This window comes from Fusarium poae, assembly GCF_019609905.1.
Source record: "Fusarium poae strain DAOMC 252244 chromosome Unknown contig_2, whole genome shotgun sequence".
NCBI lineage: Eukaryota > Fungi > Ascomycota > Sordariomycetes > Hypocreales > Nectriaceae > Fusarium > Fusarium poae.
In genome coordinates, this window is record NW_025408660.1 from 1183711 (window position 1) to 1203734 (window position 20024).

The following is a 20024-nucleotide window of genomic DNA, read 5'->3' on the forward strand; positions in this document are numbered from 1 at the left end:
GTTCGAGTCGACTTTGCCTTAAGACCTACCCACCCACACCCGTGAGTGTCTTGACACCATGCCAATACTGCACGCCAGCGGCTTAGTTTAGCCGAAAGGACACTAGTCTCTAATCCATACTTACATACCTTGCCTACTTTTTCGTCCTCGTCTCCCCAAGCCCATGCTCATGCTGTTCCTTGCCTTGCATCGTCCAAATTGTGACCCGTTTCCTGAAGCCCATAACTGTCAGACCCTGCCTGTATTCGGTCCATTGATGCACATTGGTGTATTCATGTTGTGTTTTGTCCAAATCCTGCCCCCTTGAAGGTACTGCCATTCCGGTGCGTAATCTTGAAATATCCCCTGTTTGCATGCGACACCCCAGCACCTGTCCAATTATAACAGGCTACATACTGTGCCACTCTACCCCTACCGGCCAAGATAAGCCGGTATGCCACCAGCGACCGCTGACAGGCCTAGCATAGAACCAGCGACAGCCTCGGTAGCTCTTCGCCAAGGCCATTCTTAGTTCAGCAGCTGGGCCGCTTGGTTTTGCTTGTTGACACAGATTCTGGCTGCCTTAATACCCCTGTGCTGGTGCGCGTGCTGTCATTCCGGGTAACTTGCCTAGCTTCAGTCTAGCTTGGACGATCTACATGGTCTGGCGCCAGTTCTTCAGCGCCTCGCTTCGTTCGACCTCGGTCACTGGGGGTCACACGCATGCAATTCATCCAAGTGAAACACATCATGGATCCATGAAAGCATGAAAGTGGATAGACAAACCAGAAAGCACAGACGCAGAGATGAAGAGCATCAAAACTCAATCTGCGAAGGACAACGTCCGCCTCCGCCGCGTCTATTTTCTGCTTCTTTGATCAGTGAGAGCTTAAAAAATAAAAAATAAAAAATAAAAAGGAAAATAAAAAGGAAAAAAATAAAAAGGAAAAGGAAAAGTGGACCTACAAGCCGCTTTGGCTACTCTTGGGGGTGAAATTCATGGCGACAGAGTGGAGCCGTGCGATACAGTAAAACGCAAAACAGTCGCCCAGCAATTCCCTCCTATAGGGTTTTCAAGGCAGCCATTGCTGTTGGCAACCACGATAAGTTGTAGAAAATCTAGTCGCGCATCGAACTGGGTCATTTGGCTATGAAACTACAGACTACCCTATACAAGTTAGCATCCTGCAGCGGCAGAAATGTGCCGCCAAGAGCTCAAGGCCCGGCTACCTGGCCACTAGATCGGCGATCAAAAGTCCGTTTGGGCCGTTCCTGTATCACGTGATATGGGTTCAATGCATGATAAGTCGATCGCCATTACCGATGTAACCTCAGCGCTGAGCGGTCGACACTAGGTGGGGGCAAGCAATTTACGGAAGAACGGAAGGCAGAAATAGGACGCTGAACAACAAGATCGACAACGGCATCGTGAAATCGAATTCACAACCAGGGATTCGAAAGAGGTGTTGGCTCTAGCAAACACTGGACCCACCTCTATCATGGGTTTCCCGAGGATTGACCATTGGATATGATGACTCTACAGGGCATATCGGCAACTTTAGGACGGCCGTGGCTGCCCACGCTAGATCCTGACGAAGAACGGCTAATTTGGGCTCCTTTTTGCTTTATGCCAACTAGGTAACCAACTAGGTAACCAACTGTAGGGGAACACCAAGTTCCAAAAGTCCAAAAATCACCGTCTTTTTTTCTTCTTTTTTTTCTGGAGGAGACTGGGGCCTGTCACCACAGGAGGAACGGGCTGTTCGTCCGGCCGTGCGACGCAGAAGGCCGCGGAGAGCCAAGAAGCGGAATCCCGGCAAACGCTTCAGCATGAGAGGGGCTTTTGTTGACGGAAGCGCCCCCTGAATCCCCTGACCATAAGACACGCTTATCTAGGTATGTACTAAAGCGAGCAAGCCTTCCGCCTTTGTTGAAGGCATTTTGGACGTCTACGAGAGCCTTCTCCTCCTTGTGACTTCGTGGTGGCGGGGGGGGGGCAATAGGGAGCCTTCTGTATGCGTTCTTCCCAGATTGCTCGCCGGGTCTGGAGAAGGACGAATCTGGCCGTGATCATGATGGCCACTTGCCCGGTTGAATGGTCTCTCTGCGACTTGTGAAAGGGACAGTACAGTGAGGTGCGGGTTCACCGTCAGCTGTTTTTTTATCGTGCTTTTATGAAAAGTGTCCCAAGATGGACTGACTAGTGTGACGAACGACCCATGCATAGCCCGAGCCAGAATGTACCCCACCATCTCTCAGCCATAATTGTCTCTTGCTTTGTCGGCGGTCCGGGATAGGGTACCAATATTCAGACCAGCCTATTATAGCTTCAATCATGTGATAGATCTTTTCGTTAGTAACTATCCCTTCATCCGACTCGAGGTGATTTCCATCCTCGCTTTAATTCCTTGATGCTGATCAGAGTGCTGTTAGTAAACAACAGAACAATGACCCCACTAGCGTCATCTGTCACTAGGATTAGCGCCGCAGCTAGTCTGCTTTGAGTCAATTCAACAAAATTATGATGAAGGGCTACTGACGGTGAACCCGCACCCTACTGTAGCAACGAGACAGCAATAGCCAGTCGCACTGTTAGCCAGAGTTGTGACATCTCCTTGCACTCTTCTAAGTTATGATCTATCGTGGAGTATGGGTAGGAGCAAGTGATTTACGATCATGTCGGGATCCCATGACGTGCGGCAGGTATCTCCCCCCATAATCAGCTCCATAACAAGTAAATGGCATTTCCGGATAAACTTTTAGCATTCATAATCGCCGTGCGACTTCGTGGAATAGCTCTTTACGTTACGTTACATGTTGCCGCCAGGCATGATCTTCACGGGCTTAGGAAACATGACAACTGGGAAAGACGAGCTGTCGCCCGCATGCCATTCTCTCCAAAATCGGCTTCTTTGATTGAACTGGACAAAATGGGACGACAAGCCAGATAGTTCCCGGTTACTGGCGATTGTTTGATCGGTGACGTTATAGTAAATGACATCTTGTGTGAAAAGTCCAAAAAAGTGCAGCACGATTGATTATGCGGCCCAGGATAGCCTAAAGCGGCTAGACGAGTATCCGTAGAAGCGGCCGATTCTTGACAGCTTTTGTGCTCATCACGTAATCATTCTAACTGGATTCGATTTAGCGCCACTACTTTTTTCTGTTTCTTTAAAGCACTTTCTTATCAGCAATCTTGTTTAGTTCCTTTTTCTTTTCCACTTCATCGCAGGTGAAAGTCGGTCGAAGCAGAGCTCCCACCACCCAAGTCGGTCAGAGATATAATACAAACTCCCGCAGAGTCGGTCAGAGACATACAAACTCCCGCAGAGTCGGTCAGAGATATAATACAAACTCCCGCAGAGTCGGTCAGAGATATACAAACTCCCGCAGAGTCGGTCAGAGATACAAACTCCCGCAGAGTCGGTCAGAGACATACAAACTCCCGCAGAGTCGGTCAGAGACATACAAACTCCCGCAGAGTCGGTCAGAGATATAATACAAACTCCCGCAGAGTCGGTCAGAGATACAAACTCCCGCAGAGTCGGTCAGAGACATACAAACTCCCGCAGAGTCGGTCAGAGATATACAAACTCCCGCAGAGTCGGTCAGAGATATACAAACTCCCGCAGAGTCGGTCAGAGACATACAAACTCCCGCAGAGTCGGTCAGAGATATAATACAAACTCCCGCAGAGTCGGTCAGAGACATACAAACTCCCGCAGAGTCGGTCAGAGATATAATACAAACTCCCGCAGAGTCGGTCAGAGACATACAAACTCCCGCAGAGTCGGTCAGAGATATAATACAAACTCCCGCAGAGTCGGTCAGAGACATACAAACTCCCGCAGAGTCGGTCAGAGATATAATACAAACTCCCGCAGGTGAAGATCGGTAGAGCAAAGCTCCCACCACCCAAGTTGGTCAGAGACACAATACAAACTCCCGCAGAGTCGGTCAGAGATACATACAATACAAACTCCCGCAGGTGAAGATCGGTAGAGCAAAGCTCCCACCACCCAAGTCGGTCAGAGATAGTTTTTTTTCTTAGTTTTTTTTTCTTAGTTTTTTTTTTCTTAGTTTTTTTTTTCTTAGTTTTTTTTTCGTAGTTTTTTTTTGTTACTGTCTTTTCCATATATCTATGATGTAGTTCCCATGCGTAGGTCTGGGTCGTGCCGTAAGACGATTGAGGAGATGCGTTGAGGCGCGAGCGCTCCGTGTAGGTAGGGTTGATCGGTCCGCGTTGTAGACTCGTAGCGACGTGCGGGCTTCGGCTCTGACGGATAAATTTGGCCATAAGCAGGCTCATGCCGTCCCAAATCGGCAACGGTAGCTTTTGGCGTTTGTCCAGTTTCAGCCGTTAGTTCGACATGCTCCTGATTGCCACTGTGACAATAAGGCCTGTAGCGTCCGCTGTATGCGTGGGTGAGTATCCAAAACTGGAGGCGGCCAATCTCGGCTTCCACAACAAGGTTGTGTGGCCGAATATGTGCGATTTGGCGACGTTCTTGAACGCGTGGTACTCCGTCCGGTTTCGACCTGAATGCTCACGTATGTATACTATCCCGAGGATTGACCATTAGACACGATGATTCCACAGGGTATATCGGCAATTTTAGGACGGCCATGGCTGCCCACGCTAGATTTTGACGAGGAGCAGCCAAATTGGGCTCCTTTTGCTATATGTCAACTAGGTAACCAACCAACTGCACGCGAACACCAAGTCCAAAAATCCAAAAGTCGCCGGCATTGAGTGTTTCTGGAGGCGACTGGGGCCTGTCGTCCAAAAACGTACAAAACGATTCCATTTGTGCTCGAGTCAATTTTTATCTTGGGATCTGCTCATAGCTGCGAGCAATCGAGCCTTGACACAATGAGCACTCATGACCTGGCGCAGACTCACTGCAATACTGTGCAGCATGCCACGCAACAACAGCTTGAGCATCCTGGCCTCGATACTACCTCACCACAGGAGGAACGGGCTGTTCATTCGGCCGTGCGACGAACAAGGCGGCGGAGAGTCAAGAAGTGGAATCCCGGCAAACGCTTCAGCATGAGAGAGGCTTTCGTTGACGGAACCGCCCTGCTACGAAAAGCGGCCAGGCTTGCGAGGTTCGACGACATTGCTGTAGACTTGTGCTTTTGGGACCTGGGCTGCTCGTCATGGGTTGGTGTGGAGCCTCGACCTTCTGGCGCGATAAGCCGCAACATTAGAGAGGTACGTCTGGGTCGTGGCCGCTTTACCCCACACTGCCCGATAACTGACTATGCCCTAAAGTTCGAGGGTGGGAGTGGGATCGAGGATGGGAGAGCGATATTCCGAAAATGGTTGCGCTCTCTACATAATGGAATCGCCAAATACGTCGAAGCATATGGTGTCCCTTGTCGGTTCAAATGTTTCGACCCTTTCAAGGAACAATGGCTTGTCACCATCGGGGCGCCCGCCGGCTGGCTCATGGATTCTCAGGATTGGGAACGCGCAGTGAGTATAGACCTGAAATGGAACACCAAACCTCACAGCTGCTTACGAAGCCTAAACAGTGTGAAAGTCGCTTGTCCCGTGAAGCAAGATGGAAAGCGCAACACGTATCGGGAGGTGGCCGACCCAATATCTCGACTAGTTCTCAAGGTGTAAAGAGGGAGGGAAGGAGAGAGAGAGGGAGAAAAGAGAAAGAGAGGGAGAAAGAGAAAGAGAGGAGGAAACACCCCTAATCTTGACGGGTGATTCGACCAACCGATCTATGTGATGGTTCGGACACCTGTGAGTCTAGCTTTTAGACTGTATCTACAACTGCGAGTACACACACACACACACACACACACACACAAGTCTATTACGCCCGGCAGGCCAGCCCCCAGAGGGCTCTGAAGCTAAGAATACATACATCTCCCTCATTATTGCCTTGCTCTCGCCAAGCCGATGAGAATTTAGCCTTATCCTTTCCAGTCCAGTTATCGCATTTCTCCTTGGCCCTTCTAGATGTTAGTAGTAGCAAGTCAACTTGAAGCCTATTTCCTCCAAGTGTTCAGCTTCCTATCGTCGGCGGGCTGAAGCGATGGCTGCTGTTGACTACTTGAGGGTGTCGGGGGTTATCGGTTAGTGTTGATAAAGTGTTGCGGGGTTACTGGTATTCCTGTCATCTCTGTTCTAGGCGACCTGTGGCGATCGCGAATCTGATTGTGGCTCGTACTGCGTCCATGTTTGGCGTCCATTTCACGCATCGGAAGAGAAAATGCTCTACCGTTTCCTTTGCCCGCCCACATGGACACTCATCTGTTGGTGCTGCCCTGATCTGATATAGATATCCGTTTAGTCGCGCCATTCCGGTTCTAAGCTGCGCCACTACACTGGCTTCCTTCCACGACAACTTGTCGTAGAGCATACGCGTGTGTTTACCAGGCAGAGCTGAGTCGACCTTCCTAGAATGCTTGCCAACTCCCTCCGGCAACTTTCTCTTACTTTGCAGATCTGCTCTCAATCGATTGAGAATTGTGGTCTTCGCTTTAACTGCTCCCCCTCACTGCGAGTACAGTAATACTTCTCACCAACACATGTAATTGGTCAACATCGTGAACAAGCATTAGTAAGCTCGTGCGTTATCAATCAAAACATATTTTCACATCTTCTTTACAATAGAAGAACGAATACTGGCAAGCAAGCAAGCAAGCAAGCAAGCAAGCAATCGTGATCCGGATGAAAACTACATGTGTACGCGTTCGGTAGAGACAGGAAGTGTGAATATGATGGGATGACAAGCTTTCCTGTCTGTTTCAGGACCGAGAGCATTTTTGGATCGATGCCCTTACCACAGAGACGTACCTCTCGAACGGGCTGCCGCGCATTCGATCGTAACAAGACAGCTTAACTCGGACGCATCTGTGGACGAGGGTCAACTGCTACTGGTGCTTACCATATGTACCCTGCTAAACCTGGCATAAATCTCGGCTAATTTTGTCTACACTCTTTCTTCGATGTTACGGGAGACCTGCGGTCGTGCGGCCTAAAGTGTGCAAGAGTAGTTCCTCCCGATATTGACGACTGAGATCCAATTTTGAACAGCCTCAATAACCACCGTAGATCGAGCTGAACGTATGTGAATGGTGACGCGGGAACTGTGCGTATAGTTTGTATAAGATGAAGTCAAGGCATCTCAATAACATCAATTCGATATAGGAAGAGAATCAGCCTATGAAAGAACCGCATTTCCACCTAACTTGTCGACGAACAAACGAACCAAGCCATGTCCCCGCAGGACCAAGAGATGGCATGCGCCGCAGCACATGAAGACTTTGGTCGTCATCAACAAACGCCCAACCATCAACGAACAGCAGTAACCAAATGCGACATCCTCATCATAGGCGCCGGCGCCGGCGGCTTGGCTGCGGCGGCAGCTGCGCATGACCAAGGGCTCAGAGTCATCCTGGTGGAGAAGGAAGGTCATGTTGGCGGCACAACTTTCAGGTCCGGTGGCTGCATGTGGATGCCCAACAATTTTCTCATGCAGGAAAATGACATCAAAGATAGCAAAGAACAAGCCGCGCGCTACATCAATGCTGTGGCAAAACTTGGAAGCCCAGTCCTTGTGGAACAAGCCGTTCATGTGGACCTGCGCGATGAGCGCCTCGACGATTTCTTGACGCAGGGGCCCGAGATGATGAGATACCTTAGAGACCAGGGCTTCCGATGGATGGCCAAACCGTCCCAGTTCCCAGACTATCACCCGTACGTTGACGGTGCGGTCGAGCATGGCCGCACCTTGGACCCAGCGGTTTTCGATGCGGCAAGCCTGGGCCATTACCAGAAATACCTCCCGAAGCCAGACGGCGTGCCTGTGGTCCCTAGGTTTGAGGACTTCCGGGTCTTGACAAGGTTGCGTTCTTCCAGCCTTTATCCTGCGGAAGCCTCGGCTCTTCCGAAAGGAATGGTGAGGCCTATGTCCATGGGGCGACCGCTCATTGCCCAGCTTCTCAAGATGTGCATGGAACACGACAACGTAGAGATTTGGACTGGCTGGGAGCTGAGCGAACTCTTGCTATCTGATCACGATGGAGGCGTGATAGGAGCAAGAGTTCACCGCAGAGGCGGTGAGGAACACGTTGACATACACGCATCATTGGGTGTGATCTTAACCACAGGAGGTTTCTCCCAGAACCAGAAAATGAGGGATGCATATCTAGGGAGAACAACCGCCACGGGGGCAACTTCGGTCATGTCAACCAGGGCTGAATGGAGTCTAGCAAACCAGGGCTGAATGGAGTCTAGCATCTAACGGGGACGCTGGCATCGCACTGCAAGCCGGGCTGAAGATTGGCGCTGGTAGTGCACAGCTTGGTCAAGTCTGGGGTATTCCCACCATGGTCGATCCTAGGACGGGAAAAGTGACGGAAGCCATGTTTGCCATATCCAAGCCCTTCTCCATAGTAGTCGATGGCTGGGGCCGCCGCTTCTTCTCCGAGTCCCAGCCCTACGGCGAGGCCGTTAGGTCCATGTATGAGAGAGCAAATGAGGACGCAGAAGCGGCCGCATTCTGGCTTGTCTTTGACCAGAGATACCGGAAAAGATATCCCATCGGGAGCCTCAAGACCGTCTGGCAGATTGATCAGGCTATCGAACGAGGCTTGCTCTTGCACTCGGATACTATTGACGGCCTAGCTGAGCAGATAGGGGTGCCGAGGCATAGCCTGCAGGCGACAGTAAGCGAGTGGAATACAATGTGTCATCAAGGTATAGATAAACATTTCCACAGAGGTGAGGACAGGTACCAGCAGTTCATCGGCGATCCAACTGTGGTACCAAACCCATGCATGGGTCCTGTCAAGGAAAGCCCGTTTTACGCCATCAGAATCTTTCCCGGTGATGCTGGCACGCGAGGCGGCCTGCGGACTGACCAGCACGCAAGAGTGCTCAGGGCAGACGGGAGCGTGATTTCTGGTTTGTTTGCTGGGGGCAACGCATCAGTTGCGCTTCTTGGAACCCAGGGGGCGGGAACGACACTCGCCCCTGCGATGACCGAGGGCTTTGTCGCGGTGAGATACATGCGGCAGCTGGCTGACGGCGGTGGCGCCCTGCTCACGGACTAGAAAGACGCCGTAGTCTACTAGTGTGTCTGGCGACATAGTCAACAACGTCCGTATGCTATGTCACCTTTGACTCGGTTATATTGATAGACGACGACATACCATGCAGTACCCCTCTACCGATAAGACCCCTCCACTGATAAGCAAAAAAAAAGTTTCCTCACACAAAATGCCCAATTTCACTTATACGGTTCTTGGCCAAAGATTGGAGTTATTTACATGAAACAAGCTGTGTCTCAACGGGAGTTTCATGTTGTTTCGTATTATACTATTCCTTTTTGCGTCGTATGAGCGGTATGGCAGTATGGCACTAATGCAAAATCCCCATCAATGCCTCGTCTACGAACAGTCCTCCCCATAACTTTCGGGTTTTCCATCTACACCAATCTTCCATAATTACCCTGAAGAATGACTCGAGTATGTTACACAGAGGGTAACGTTATTGAAGCCATATTGGATGTCACAGATAACGGCCTCTCCCAGAACAAAGCCGGGCAGAAGCATGGCGTCCCTCAGCCGACTCTTTCAGGCCGGTTAAGAGGTGTACCACCAAAGTCTGAGGTCGCCCATCCTGCCCAGTTATTACCTAAGTCTCAGGAGTCCAGTTTGGTTGCCTGGATACTTCGACAAGAGGCCTTGGGCTATGCCCCTTCTCATAGTCAAGTTCGCGCCACTGTCACTGCCCTCTTACGACAACAAGGTAGGGAAAAGCCTATCGGTATACATTGGCTAGCCAGGTTCATAAAACGCCATCCATCCATAAAGACAAAGATAGGTAAACGGCAGGAAGCTTCAAGGTTCAATTGTTTTACCCCGACCGCCGTCAATTGGTACTTTGATATCCGGGAGAGAGAATATGGGTGGATTAAACCTGATAATATAATTAACGTCGATGAGGGCGGTATTATGGCAGGATTTGGTGAGTTATTATCGTTTTGGCCATGAATCTAGCTAATGCATTGCGAACCAAGGCTTGGATTCTTTGGTCATCGGCAGTAGCGATCCCAAAAGGAAGGCCTTCCTCAAAGGCTCCCAGTCCCGCACCTGGACTAGCTTTATCGAGGCCGTCACGGCAACTGGCCGTCTTCTAAAGCCTGGGATCATCTTTAAGGGCAAAGAGCTTCAGCAACAATGGTTTGTCGATGAGCTCAAGCAAGTGGCCGACTGGTATTACATCACGTCCGAGAACGGCTGGACGGACAACCATATCGCAGTCGAGTGGCTCAAAGAGGTCTACCTTCCCCAGACTCAACCAGAAGATGAGTCCGATGCGAGGCTTATCATATTAGATGGTCACCGAAGCCACGTATCTGTACGTATCTGGCTGTTTTGGATCTGGTGAATCGAAGACGTTGTTAACTCTAAATCCAGGATGAGTGGATGGCTACGTGTTTCTTGAACAACGTATATTGTTGTTACTTACCAGCTCATTGCTCTCACGGCTTGCAACCACTTGATAACGGCGTGTTTAATGCTTCTAAAACTGCCTACCGCAAAGAACTCCAAAAGCTGACGAGCCTGACTGATTCTGCGCCAGTGGATAAGGTCAACTTCATTAAGGCCTACGCTAAGGCTAGGGAAGTGGGGATGACGAAGAAAAACATCCTCTCAGGCTGGAGAGTGACTGGAAACTGGCCGATTTCACGACGTAAAGCACTTACACATCCTGAGATTCAACCAGAGAAGAAGGAAGTAACGCCTACATCAGATGGCCACAGGGACGGGCAAATCGACTCTGATAACACACCAAAGACCAGCCGTCACATCAGAGACCTGGGGAAGAACAAGAGCCCCTCTACCAGAAGGCGGTATTCTGTGATATCAAAAGGGTTTGAAGCCCAAGAGTCCAAGATCGCCTCTTTGAGCACCAGAATAGCCAGCCTGGAGGAGGAAGTTGGCCGGTTGAGTAGAGGTAAGAAGAGAAAGACGGTACCGAACCCCAATAAGAAATTTATAACGCTGGCAGAGGTTTTAGCGACTGGTGACACTATTTCAGAGCCAAACTAAGCAGTTGAAGGGGCGGGTGTTGTTGAGGATGTGATTGAGGTGGGAGGGATGGAAGAGGATGAGAGGTCATATTCAGGGAAGGAAGAATTAGGTGTCGTACGCACCCGCACAGGGCGTGAGGTGAAAAGACCTAGAAAATATTAAAATAGATCCAATTTTGATCTGAATTCCAGAGATAAACTTATTTTTACTATTTTTATTAAATTGTACCCATGAGGTTACAAAAGTGCATTATGTATGGGGGGATTTTTTTTTCGCTGACCGGTAGGTGGGTATGACCGGCAGGTGGGTACTGCATGGTACAGCCTCTGGTAGACAGACCAGGCTTCAGCCGCTGAAGATGGGACGCTGAACAATTGGAGAAGTTGGCCTTCAAGCAGGCCTGTCGCAGGGACAAGCGAAGCTAGGAAACGTGACGAGGAGCAGGGATTGGTGAGGTTTGAGGGTCTCAGAGCCAGAAGTCCGAAAAATAATGTAACGATATTCAACGTTGTGGGCCCTATGAGGCGTATCCTCCCGGGCGGAATAAATTCATTCATTCATTACGTGAGCTTGCGAAATTTGGAGACCATGCAAGATGCAACGAATATCGAGGGGCAGTGAGAGGCCCATTATGGCCGTCATTCATTTCTGGTATCATACTGTCGTTTATCTCATCCACTCTAGACTCGCTCGTCACTATAATCTCATCCATCAGCAACCTTCTTTAATCACAGGCAAACAACATACTATCTCACCCCCTCAAAACACGAGCCGCCAACTCATCAAAAACCTCTAGTTTTATCTTATTACCAAACTCAACGTCGTCTTTGCCACGCTCAATAAAATCCATCCTATTCCCCAGCGCCTTGATATCGTCGCGCATCTCAATCAATTCTACGTCCTCTGCATCATCCGCGTTGCCCTGCGCCTCTCGAAACACAGCAACCTCGGCCTCTAGATCCGCGCAGATCTTCTCGCACCGCGTGAGCTTTTCTCGGAGCTGGATTATCTCGGTTTGTAGCTCGTGGACTAGCTTTGACTGGTCGATTTGCGCTGTGCGGTCGTGTATTAATGTCTCTAGCTTTTGTAGCTGGTCCCATACTGAATTGGAAGTGTCTAGTACTTCTTGGCTTCGTTTACGCTTGTGAGAGGATGACGTGGCTGTGGTCTTTTCGTATGAGGGAGGTTCTGGTTGGGTTGTAGCTTTGTTGTAGGCTGATGGTAGCGACGCGGCAAGGTTCGTGATCTTTGCTCCAGTTTCGCTGAACATTCTACTAATATTATCCTCGCGGCCAGAAAATGGCTGCAGTTGACGTTGCGTGACTATATCCTTGAGAGAGTTCAATTGATCCAAGGATAAAAGAGAATCTTGGATGTAGACACGTAAAGTTGTAACGTGGGAGAGCTCATATAACAAGTCGATAATCTTGCCTGATCGTTGACGGGCTGCCATGGGAGGTTCCTTGACGAGGCTGGGGATAAGAACAATAACATTGCTATCGAATTGAAGATCCAGACATATCGCAGAAGACGGGAATATCTGCTCGATGGCCTTGGGTAGATCCGTCTTGGTGGAAAAGTCGAGAGATGTGATGGATGGAGGATTAATCCGCAAGCAAATTGCCGAAGTACCCGCACTACTTTGCTTGTCCTTGAATTTAACTGGAACTATCAAATCTAGGAGAGCACAATGATGTTCATTCTCGGTCGCGTTGACGCGTAACGTAAATCGTATCGGGGCATGCTTAGGATCGGCATTCGTCAAGTACTGTGTCGCGCCGTTATACTGCCACTCAACAGCAGCAGCCACCTGCTTCAAGTCGATAGTTGCCGCCATAGGCACTACCGATCAAGACAATTAGTAGGTCAAGGAGGACTCACCTATAATCCCAATACAACCTCAACGCAGCCACCAAAGAAGCAGGCCTCGCAGCCAGGTGGCCTGTGACCTCCAGGTGAACTGTAAGGTCTCCCCAGACTCCAGGTGAACTGTGAATCCGAGCAGGCCCCTTCTACAGGCCCCGGTTATTCCACGAAAGGGAGCGAGCGCGCTTTCGTTCCGTGGGTATAATCCGGAATTTTATAATGGGTGCAGTGCAATAACGGGCTTCTTTTGTGGCGCGTTGGAGGTTCATGGAGGGGCATTTGCGAATGGGTGTGGGAGGATGTGGACGTGATGATGTTGTGGAGGTGACATGTTGAGAGAGTTGAAAGGGGAGAAATTGCTGTGGAGTCTAAACGCGGAGGTGAGGGAAATGAAGAGACGGGTACGGCAGATTGTTACTCCGGTCAAGACAGCAGCCCCGTAATCTCTTTCATCATATGGAGCACCAACTTTTGATTGGTGAGCACACATACCACTGTGGACATTGACCACCAAAAGAACCTCCTCGGTTCATCCGAGGAGCGTTTTTGAAAGGAAAAGCGAGGTAACACGGAAAACCTACTTGGAGTCCTTTCAGGAGGTGCCTAGGGACTGTGCAGATTGCTCTCTCACGGCACACACGTCGTGATGAAAGCGATGTTGTCGTGTGGCAGTATTTGTGTTGTCTGGATCGCGCGTGTTGACGACGCGTCACCGACTCTACCACTGTACACCACAACACGCACGAGGGAGCAGGCGCGCCCGTGCGGTCATCAAACCGATCGAGGGAACTGGTTATGAAAACCACCCGACTTCCTGCCGTTTTGGCAGCTACAGAAGACAGGGCACCCTCGGACCCAGACCGACTCTGAGACGGTGGCATTGGAACGTGATGCCAAAGGGCCGCAGCGCTCATCATATGTCAATCAAATCAACTTTGGCCCCGAAGTTGATTTGATTGACAGCCCTCGAGCTCAAAGTTGATTTGTTTGATTTGATTGATACCCTTTTCAATTCCGTGAGTGGGGACCCCAACCCGAAGTCATCCCCCTCGTGTACACCAACACTCAGCTACCCACCCAACTACCTAACCTTACTCCGCCCTGCCTGACCCAGTTCTTGAGGCATTGAACATGTTCCAATGTATCTGCGCCCATCGAGAGCCTCTGAGAAGTCAACGTCAGCTTCGCTAGGCTGAATTGTCTCTCACAATCGCTCGCCATCGCTGGAATAGCAAAGACATCCAGGGCAAAGCTGCTCAGTGAAGGAAACGAAGCCCTGTGGTCTCTCCACCATTCGATAGCATCCTGCGTATCCTGTGGCTCGAGACGGAGGTACCTTTCGAGCTCGCCGACACTGCCACCCGTCGCAAACGCTTTCTTTGTCTTGCTATTAATCCACTGAGTGTACTGATCATCCTCTTGACCCATCGTCCTTGGCGCTGCGTCGTACTTCGTTGTTTCCTCGCACAGTCCCTGGTTCGCGTCGTACCAACGGGTGAAGTAATCCTTGATTCCAGCCTTGGCATCACGAACCCAAGCGAGTTGCTCCTCAGACACCCAAGTCGCCTCTAACCAGCTGATCCCGAACCTCGGGTGAAGAATGATTGCTGCCGCAAACAGGGGAGATTCTCCGAGCTTGTCATAATACTCATTCAGCTTCTTCCACCCGTTGTTGATTGATGCCCGAATGTAGGCTCGATGGTCCGCTGGTAATGTGCTCTTTTGCGACGTCTCGGACGCTGATCGTTTCTCCGCCGTAGAATAATCAGCCCGAGAATGCAACGGTAAGGCAGATTCTACGAATATCGGAGGTTGACTCCGCTGTGGTAGCGCGTAAACCTCATCCTCCTCAAAGCGGGCAGGGAGACGGCGAACGCGGCTTGGCCGACCGTTGGACTCTCGGAAATTTGCTGACGCCGTTGCAATCCGCTCCGCAGCATCCACTTGAGTTTCTCCCATCGTCTCCTCCGTAACCTCACTACAGAAGGCCTTCCAGTCCTCAAAATGCTCCAATAGATATTCCATTCCTATCACCACCTCCCACAGGCGTCCATGGCTGTCACCTTTACCCCAGCCTTGCGTCCGCATCGTCTGAAGGTATATGGGTTTGAGAATCTCGTTGACTTCGCCAAGAACCCGCCAGTCTTCGCTGGACAATATGTCCTCCGCCGGGATCCGTCTTGCCCCGTCTTCCTCTTCTTGAGTTGCAAAGATAAATGCTCTGATATCTGTCTGCTTTCGCAAAGCCCTCTCAATCATCATGTAAGTGGAGTTCCACCGCGTTTCGTTGTTCATGACGACCTCGAGCTCGGCCGTGGATTCCTCGCAGAGCCGGTATTCCTCGTGATCCTGCTCTCGGGCAACTCGCTTGACTCGCTAGACTGGCTAGCTGGGGTGATCCGGTGAGCTCTACGCAGGTCTGTCAGCTGCTGGATATCTTGTCAATGAGATTGAACGGGATAAGCACAGACGTTCGAAGATGGTCCGCTGCGGAAGACGTGGCTTGCACCGAAAAGAACTCCGCTGCGCCTCTCATATCACATCGATTGCAGCACCAGACGTGACCTATCGGTAGATCCTGATAGTTCAGCTCAACTAGGAAGGTCCCGTGCGACCTAATCCAGCTCTTCCTGCCCTTTGCACCTTTTCAAGCTAACAAATCCTCCTGGACGAAGCGACGGTTCTTCCAGGTAATCTTGGACAGATTCTCAATGGTCGGGTTGGGAGGTAAAGCTCCAACGGCTGCTTCTTCCAACTGCTTGGCGACCGTTTTAGGCTGAGACAATCGCGAGAAGACGGAAGAAGGAGGTGTAGGGCAAGGTGTCAATGTTGTTGGCGGAAAGCCAGCTGGCGACGGGGAGAGTGGCGAGTTCGACATCCTACTGGTGAAATGGAATAGAAACCACGTGTAGAAGGGATTATTTCGATGGCGCGACATGGTTGGAAAACGCGTTCCACATTGCATACGCGCGGTGGGGTCATGCGTTAGATCACGATAGCAGATACTTAGCTTTGCCGCTAATTCCCCCGCTATTTGAGAGTAGACTTCCATCTGCGACTATCTAGTGTAGGGTAGTGGCTCGGGAAGATGGAAGATCTGGATTTTCCCTCGAGATTAGACGATCACATGATGCATATGTAATATGTCAATTATTTCAACTTTAGAAATGTGTGATTTGATTTGATTGAAAGGAAGAATTCGACGATTTGATTGATTTGATTGGGGTGATTGATTGATTGAGTTGACATATGATGAGCGCTGCCCATGACACAAGCGCGGATTTGACTATGGGACGGAGCATAGCCCAAGGACTCCTGACGGAGAATCCAGAAAGCCAGTCTATCCTCTTGGCTCTTGGATAAGCGTCGATGAGGGTGGATCTTCTCTTTTACGGCCCTACGGCCGTTACGTCTCTCTATTAGAGTGCTCTGAGGCACTGTTGGAAAACCTGAGGATCCCCCTTCCCTTCAGGGTTTAGACTGTTATTAGTCAGAAAGTCCCAGATGAAAGGCGGCCAATACATGGGCACCTAGGTGCCCATGTATTATTGGCCGCCACCCAAAGTACTCCGATGACTAAGAAGCAGAGCCCCTAAACCCAAATGGAAACGACCGGAGGTTTGCAACAGTCCTCCCTATCGCCCACCGTACCAATCAGTGAGGCTGAGTCTTGTGACATTCCCAGCCTCATTGCCACCCCTCTCAGGACGTGAGACTGTACAGAATTTGGCGACAGTCAGGAGATTGGCGCTGTAAATGATTAGCAACAAAATGAATCAGCCAGCGTTGCAGCGACGCGACGTCACTGACAGCCGATTTGGCGACTATACCAGAATTAACATGAGTGATACCCATTACCACTCGCCCCACGCAGCGGCCCGCGCCGAAGTCGTTCGCGTCATTCCCTATCCCCGCAACGAGGATCTAGTCAATCGGCCGGACCTTATTGACAAGCTAGATAAGCTTTTACCGCAAACATCGGGATCACATAGTGCCGCACTTTGGGGCCTAGGAGGATCAGGGTAGATCTCCACTCTCGGCATGCTACGGTGTCGCAAGAAGCTAATAAATGAAAGCAAAACACAGATCGCGCTAGATTACGCGTACCGACGATGCGACGCCGACGACGAGTGCTGCGTATTTTGGGTGCACGCCGACATCGAAGCGACGTTTCTAGCCGACTATAAGACGATCGGCAAGAAGCTCGGGGTCGACGAGCGGCTGGACGGGACAGATCTGCTTGACGCGGTACGCAATGAAATCGAAGGACGGTCGAAATGGGTGATGGTCCTTGACAACGCGGATGACCTAGAACTATTTGGGGTGGGGCAACAACTAGGAGGAAGTGCGACAGATGGAAGTCAGAATCAGAACCTTCAAAAGTACGTGCCTTGCACGTCACAAGGAACGGTGCTATGGACGAGTCGAGATGCGCACATTGCAGGCACGCTTGTTGGAGCGCGTCGTAGTATCGAGGTGCGGTCCATGTCCGTAGGTGAGGCAACAACACTTCTCGCAAGGATCCGAGATGAGCCATTAACTGCGGAAGAGGCAGTGGAGGAAGCAGGAGTGGATGCTCTTCTGCAAGAACTAGAGTGTCTCCCGCTGGCGATCTCACAAGCCGGGGCATACATGCGGCGGATGTCGATGACAGCTGAGAAGTACCTGGATCTCCTCAGACGAGGCAAGACTCGATGGGAGGTGCTGAAACTGAGCGATACCGATCGACATCGACGACCGGGGGTATCGAATAGTGTGCTTGAGACGTGGAGGATCTCGATGGAGCGGATCCGGATGGAGAGCGAGACATCATACCGGATACTGCATGTGATTGCATATGTCGACAGTCAAGACATGCCTCACGAGCTAGTAGCAGCGACGGCTCGTCGATACGATAAAGAGGATGGAGAGGAAGACGACGTTGACGAGGTTGTCTTAAGCAGACAGGTTTCAGACCGTGAGGTTTTGGAAGCAACCACACGCCTGACAGAGTTTTCTTTCCTCAGCCTTCGCCAGACAGAGGATAGTGGGAGAAGGTACGAGATGCACAAGCTTGTGCAAGAGGCTATACGATATGGGCTGAGGGTGAGAGACTCTGCAGCGACGACTGTTGACAAAGCATCAGAGGTAAATAACAGGCCAAAAGAGGATGAAGCATACTACTGTGACAAGGCGCTACAGGTAGTGAACGACCTCTTCCCGTCATCGGAACCTGCTACATGGGAACGATGCGAGCAGTACATAACACATGCCATCCGAGTAGGGGAGTGGGCGAAGGTAGGCAGGACGGAGATCAAGACAGCAATTCTGCTTGCCAAGGTATCATACTTTCTGTATGATCGAGGGCGATGGAGAGAGAAGGAGCCGGTAGACAGCCGTGCGTGGGACCTCCTACGAGAGGTGCTCGGGGAAAAGCATCCAGATACGATCTGGAGCATGGCGGAACTTGCGGCGACGTACCATAACCAGGGCCGATATGACGAGGCTGAAGAGATCTCAGTCAAAGTACTAGACCTCCGACGAGAGGTGCTCGGGGAGAAGCATCCAGATACGATCTGGAGCATGGCGGAACTTGCGGCGACGTACCATAACCAGGGCCGATATGACGAGGCTGAAGAGATCTCAGTCAAAGTACTAGACCTCCGACGAGAGGTGCTCGGGGAGAAGCATCCAGATACGATCTGGAGCATGGCGGAACTCGCGGCGACGTACCATAACCAAGGCCGATATGACGAGGCTGAAAAGCTAAAGGATGAAGCACTGGCGCTTCGACGAGAGGTGCTCGGGGAGAAGCATCCACATACGATCAGGAGCATGGCGGAACTCGCGGCGACGTACCATGCGCAGGGCCGATATGACGAAGTTGAAAAGCTAAAGGATGAAGCACTGGAACTCCGACGAGAGGTGGTTGGGGAGAAGCATCCAGATACGATCTGGAGCATGGCGGATCTCGCGGCGACGTACCATAACCAGGGCCGATATGGCGAGGCTGAAGAGATCTCAGTCAAAGTACTAGACCTCCGACGAAAGATGCTTGGAGAGAAGCATCCAGATACGATCTGGAGCATGGCGTCCCTCGCGGCGACGTACCATGCACAGCGCCGATATAAGGAGGCCGGACACTCCATCAGGCCGCTTTAGACCTCCGTCGATGTGTTCTGGGAGAAAGTCATCCCCACACAATACAGAGCATAGAATATTTCATCTCGACACGAGAGGCATTACAACAACTTCCATCTGTAACAGAATCTATGCAGTCTTTGGCAGTGACGCAAGTAGACACAGTGGAAGGATAGCAGAAGCCAAGGAGAGGGTCTTTGCGGGAGGCCATACGTAGGAGAGCTGGTAAGTTTTGTAAATCGAGGTTCTCTTGAACGCAAGGGCCTCGATGAAGGTGTATTTCTACATGAGCGGGTCTTTCTATATCTACTTAACTATGGCAAAGTAATTAATGATCGTTTTCAATAACGTACGTGACAAGCGAGTGGATCAAAAGTTCTAGCCCTTCTCAGTTGAAATTTCTATAAAAACACAACAAACCATCAAATTGTTACGACCCTAGCGGCACAAAACCCTGATACACCCACAAAAGGGTGATACAGTGGATTCGGTGCCAATTGTGTGTGTTTTTCGCATTTCCCTTTATTTTGAAGGTCTTTTTATGTCGAATTTGTCTGAAAATGACGGCAATGTAAAGTTGAAGCTTCTCATAATTCTCTATTAACTGTAGCTATCTTAAGAGGGAGGCGTTGACTGCGGCGGTGAAGGTGAAGTTGTGGAATAGAAAAATGCTCTCAATGTATTTACTGCGGTAGCTGTGTTTCCTTGGCCAGCGAGGCCCTCTTTGCCGACGGACCTTTCTTCTCTGATGATATCTCGAAGTGACTGATGAAGCTGTGTGTGGTATTGATGTGGGCACGGCGTTGAGGGAGGCAGCTGTTGAGAGGAGAAGCCGGACGGCGAGGAGGATATCTCAGGATAATCTATGCTGTCACGGCCAGGGTCCCTGGATGCATTCAGGGCCTTAACCGCTGCGCTATATGGCAAAAGACTAGGATGTAAGGTCCCTGACCTTACACTGCATTCTCATATATATAGCTATAGTTAATGAT

At 50.6% G+C, this 20024-nt stretch overlaps 5 protein-coding genes across 5 annotated transcripts; 3 read left to right on the forward strand and 2 right to left on the reverse strand.

Moving 5' to 3' along the window:
* Window positions 1-4118: 4118 nt before the first annotated feature.
* On the reverse strand, window positions 4119-4787 carry FPOAC1_013583 (uncharacterized protein; the record flags this gene model as incomplete). The annotated part of the gene is made up of 3 exons (XM_044857924.1): window positions 4119-4518; window positions 4567-4658; window positions 4683-4787. The coding sequence occupies 3 exons, from the start codon at window positions 4785-4787 to the stop codon at window positions 4119-4121; spliced, it is 597 nt and encodes a 198-aa protein (XP_044701306.1).
* A 65-nt stretch (window positions 4788-4852) lies between these two features.
* FPOAC1_013584 (uncharacterized protein) lies at window positions 4853-5614 on the forward strand (the record flags this gene model as incomplete). Its single annotated transcript, XM_044857925.1, has 2 exons — window positions 4853-5197; window positions 5258-5614. The coding sequence occupies 2 exons, from the start codon at window positions 4853-4855 to the stop codon at window positions 5612-5614; spliced, it is 702 nt and encodes a 233-aa protein (XP_044701307.1).
* Window positions 5615-7220: 1606 nt separating this feature from the next.
* FPOAC1_013585 (uncharacterized protein) lies at window positions 7221-9060 on the forward strand (the record flags this gene model as incomplete). Its single annotated transcript, XM_044857926.1, has 2 exons — window positions 7221-8064; window positions 8243-9060. 2 exons carry the CDS (start codon window positions 7221-7223, stop codon window positions 9058-9060), a joined length of 1662 nt encoding a protein of 553 aa, XP_044701308.1.
* A 2737-nt stretch (window positions 9061-11797) lies between these two features.
* Window positions 11798-12883, reverse strand: FPOAC1_013586 (uncharacterized protein; the record flags this gene model as incomplete). The annotated part of the gene is made up of 1 exon (XM_044857927.1): window positions 11798-12883. One exon carries the CDS (start codon window positions 12881-12883, stop codon window positions 11798-11800), a length of 1086 nt encoding a protein of 361 aa, XP_044701309.1.
* Window positions 12884-16752: 3869 nt separating this feature from the next.
* On the forward strand, window positions 16753-19053 carry FPOAC1_013587 (uncharacterized protein; the record flags this gene model as incomplete). Its single annotated transcript, XM_044857928.1, has 2 exons — window positions 16753-16934; window positions 16989-19053. The coding sequence occupies 2 exons, from the start codon at window positions 16753-16755 to the stop codon at window positions 19051-19053; spliced, it is 2247 nt and encodes a 748-aa protein (XP_044701310.1).
* Window positions 19054-20024: the final 971 nt, after the last annotated feature.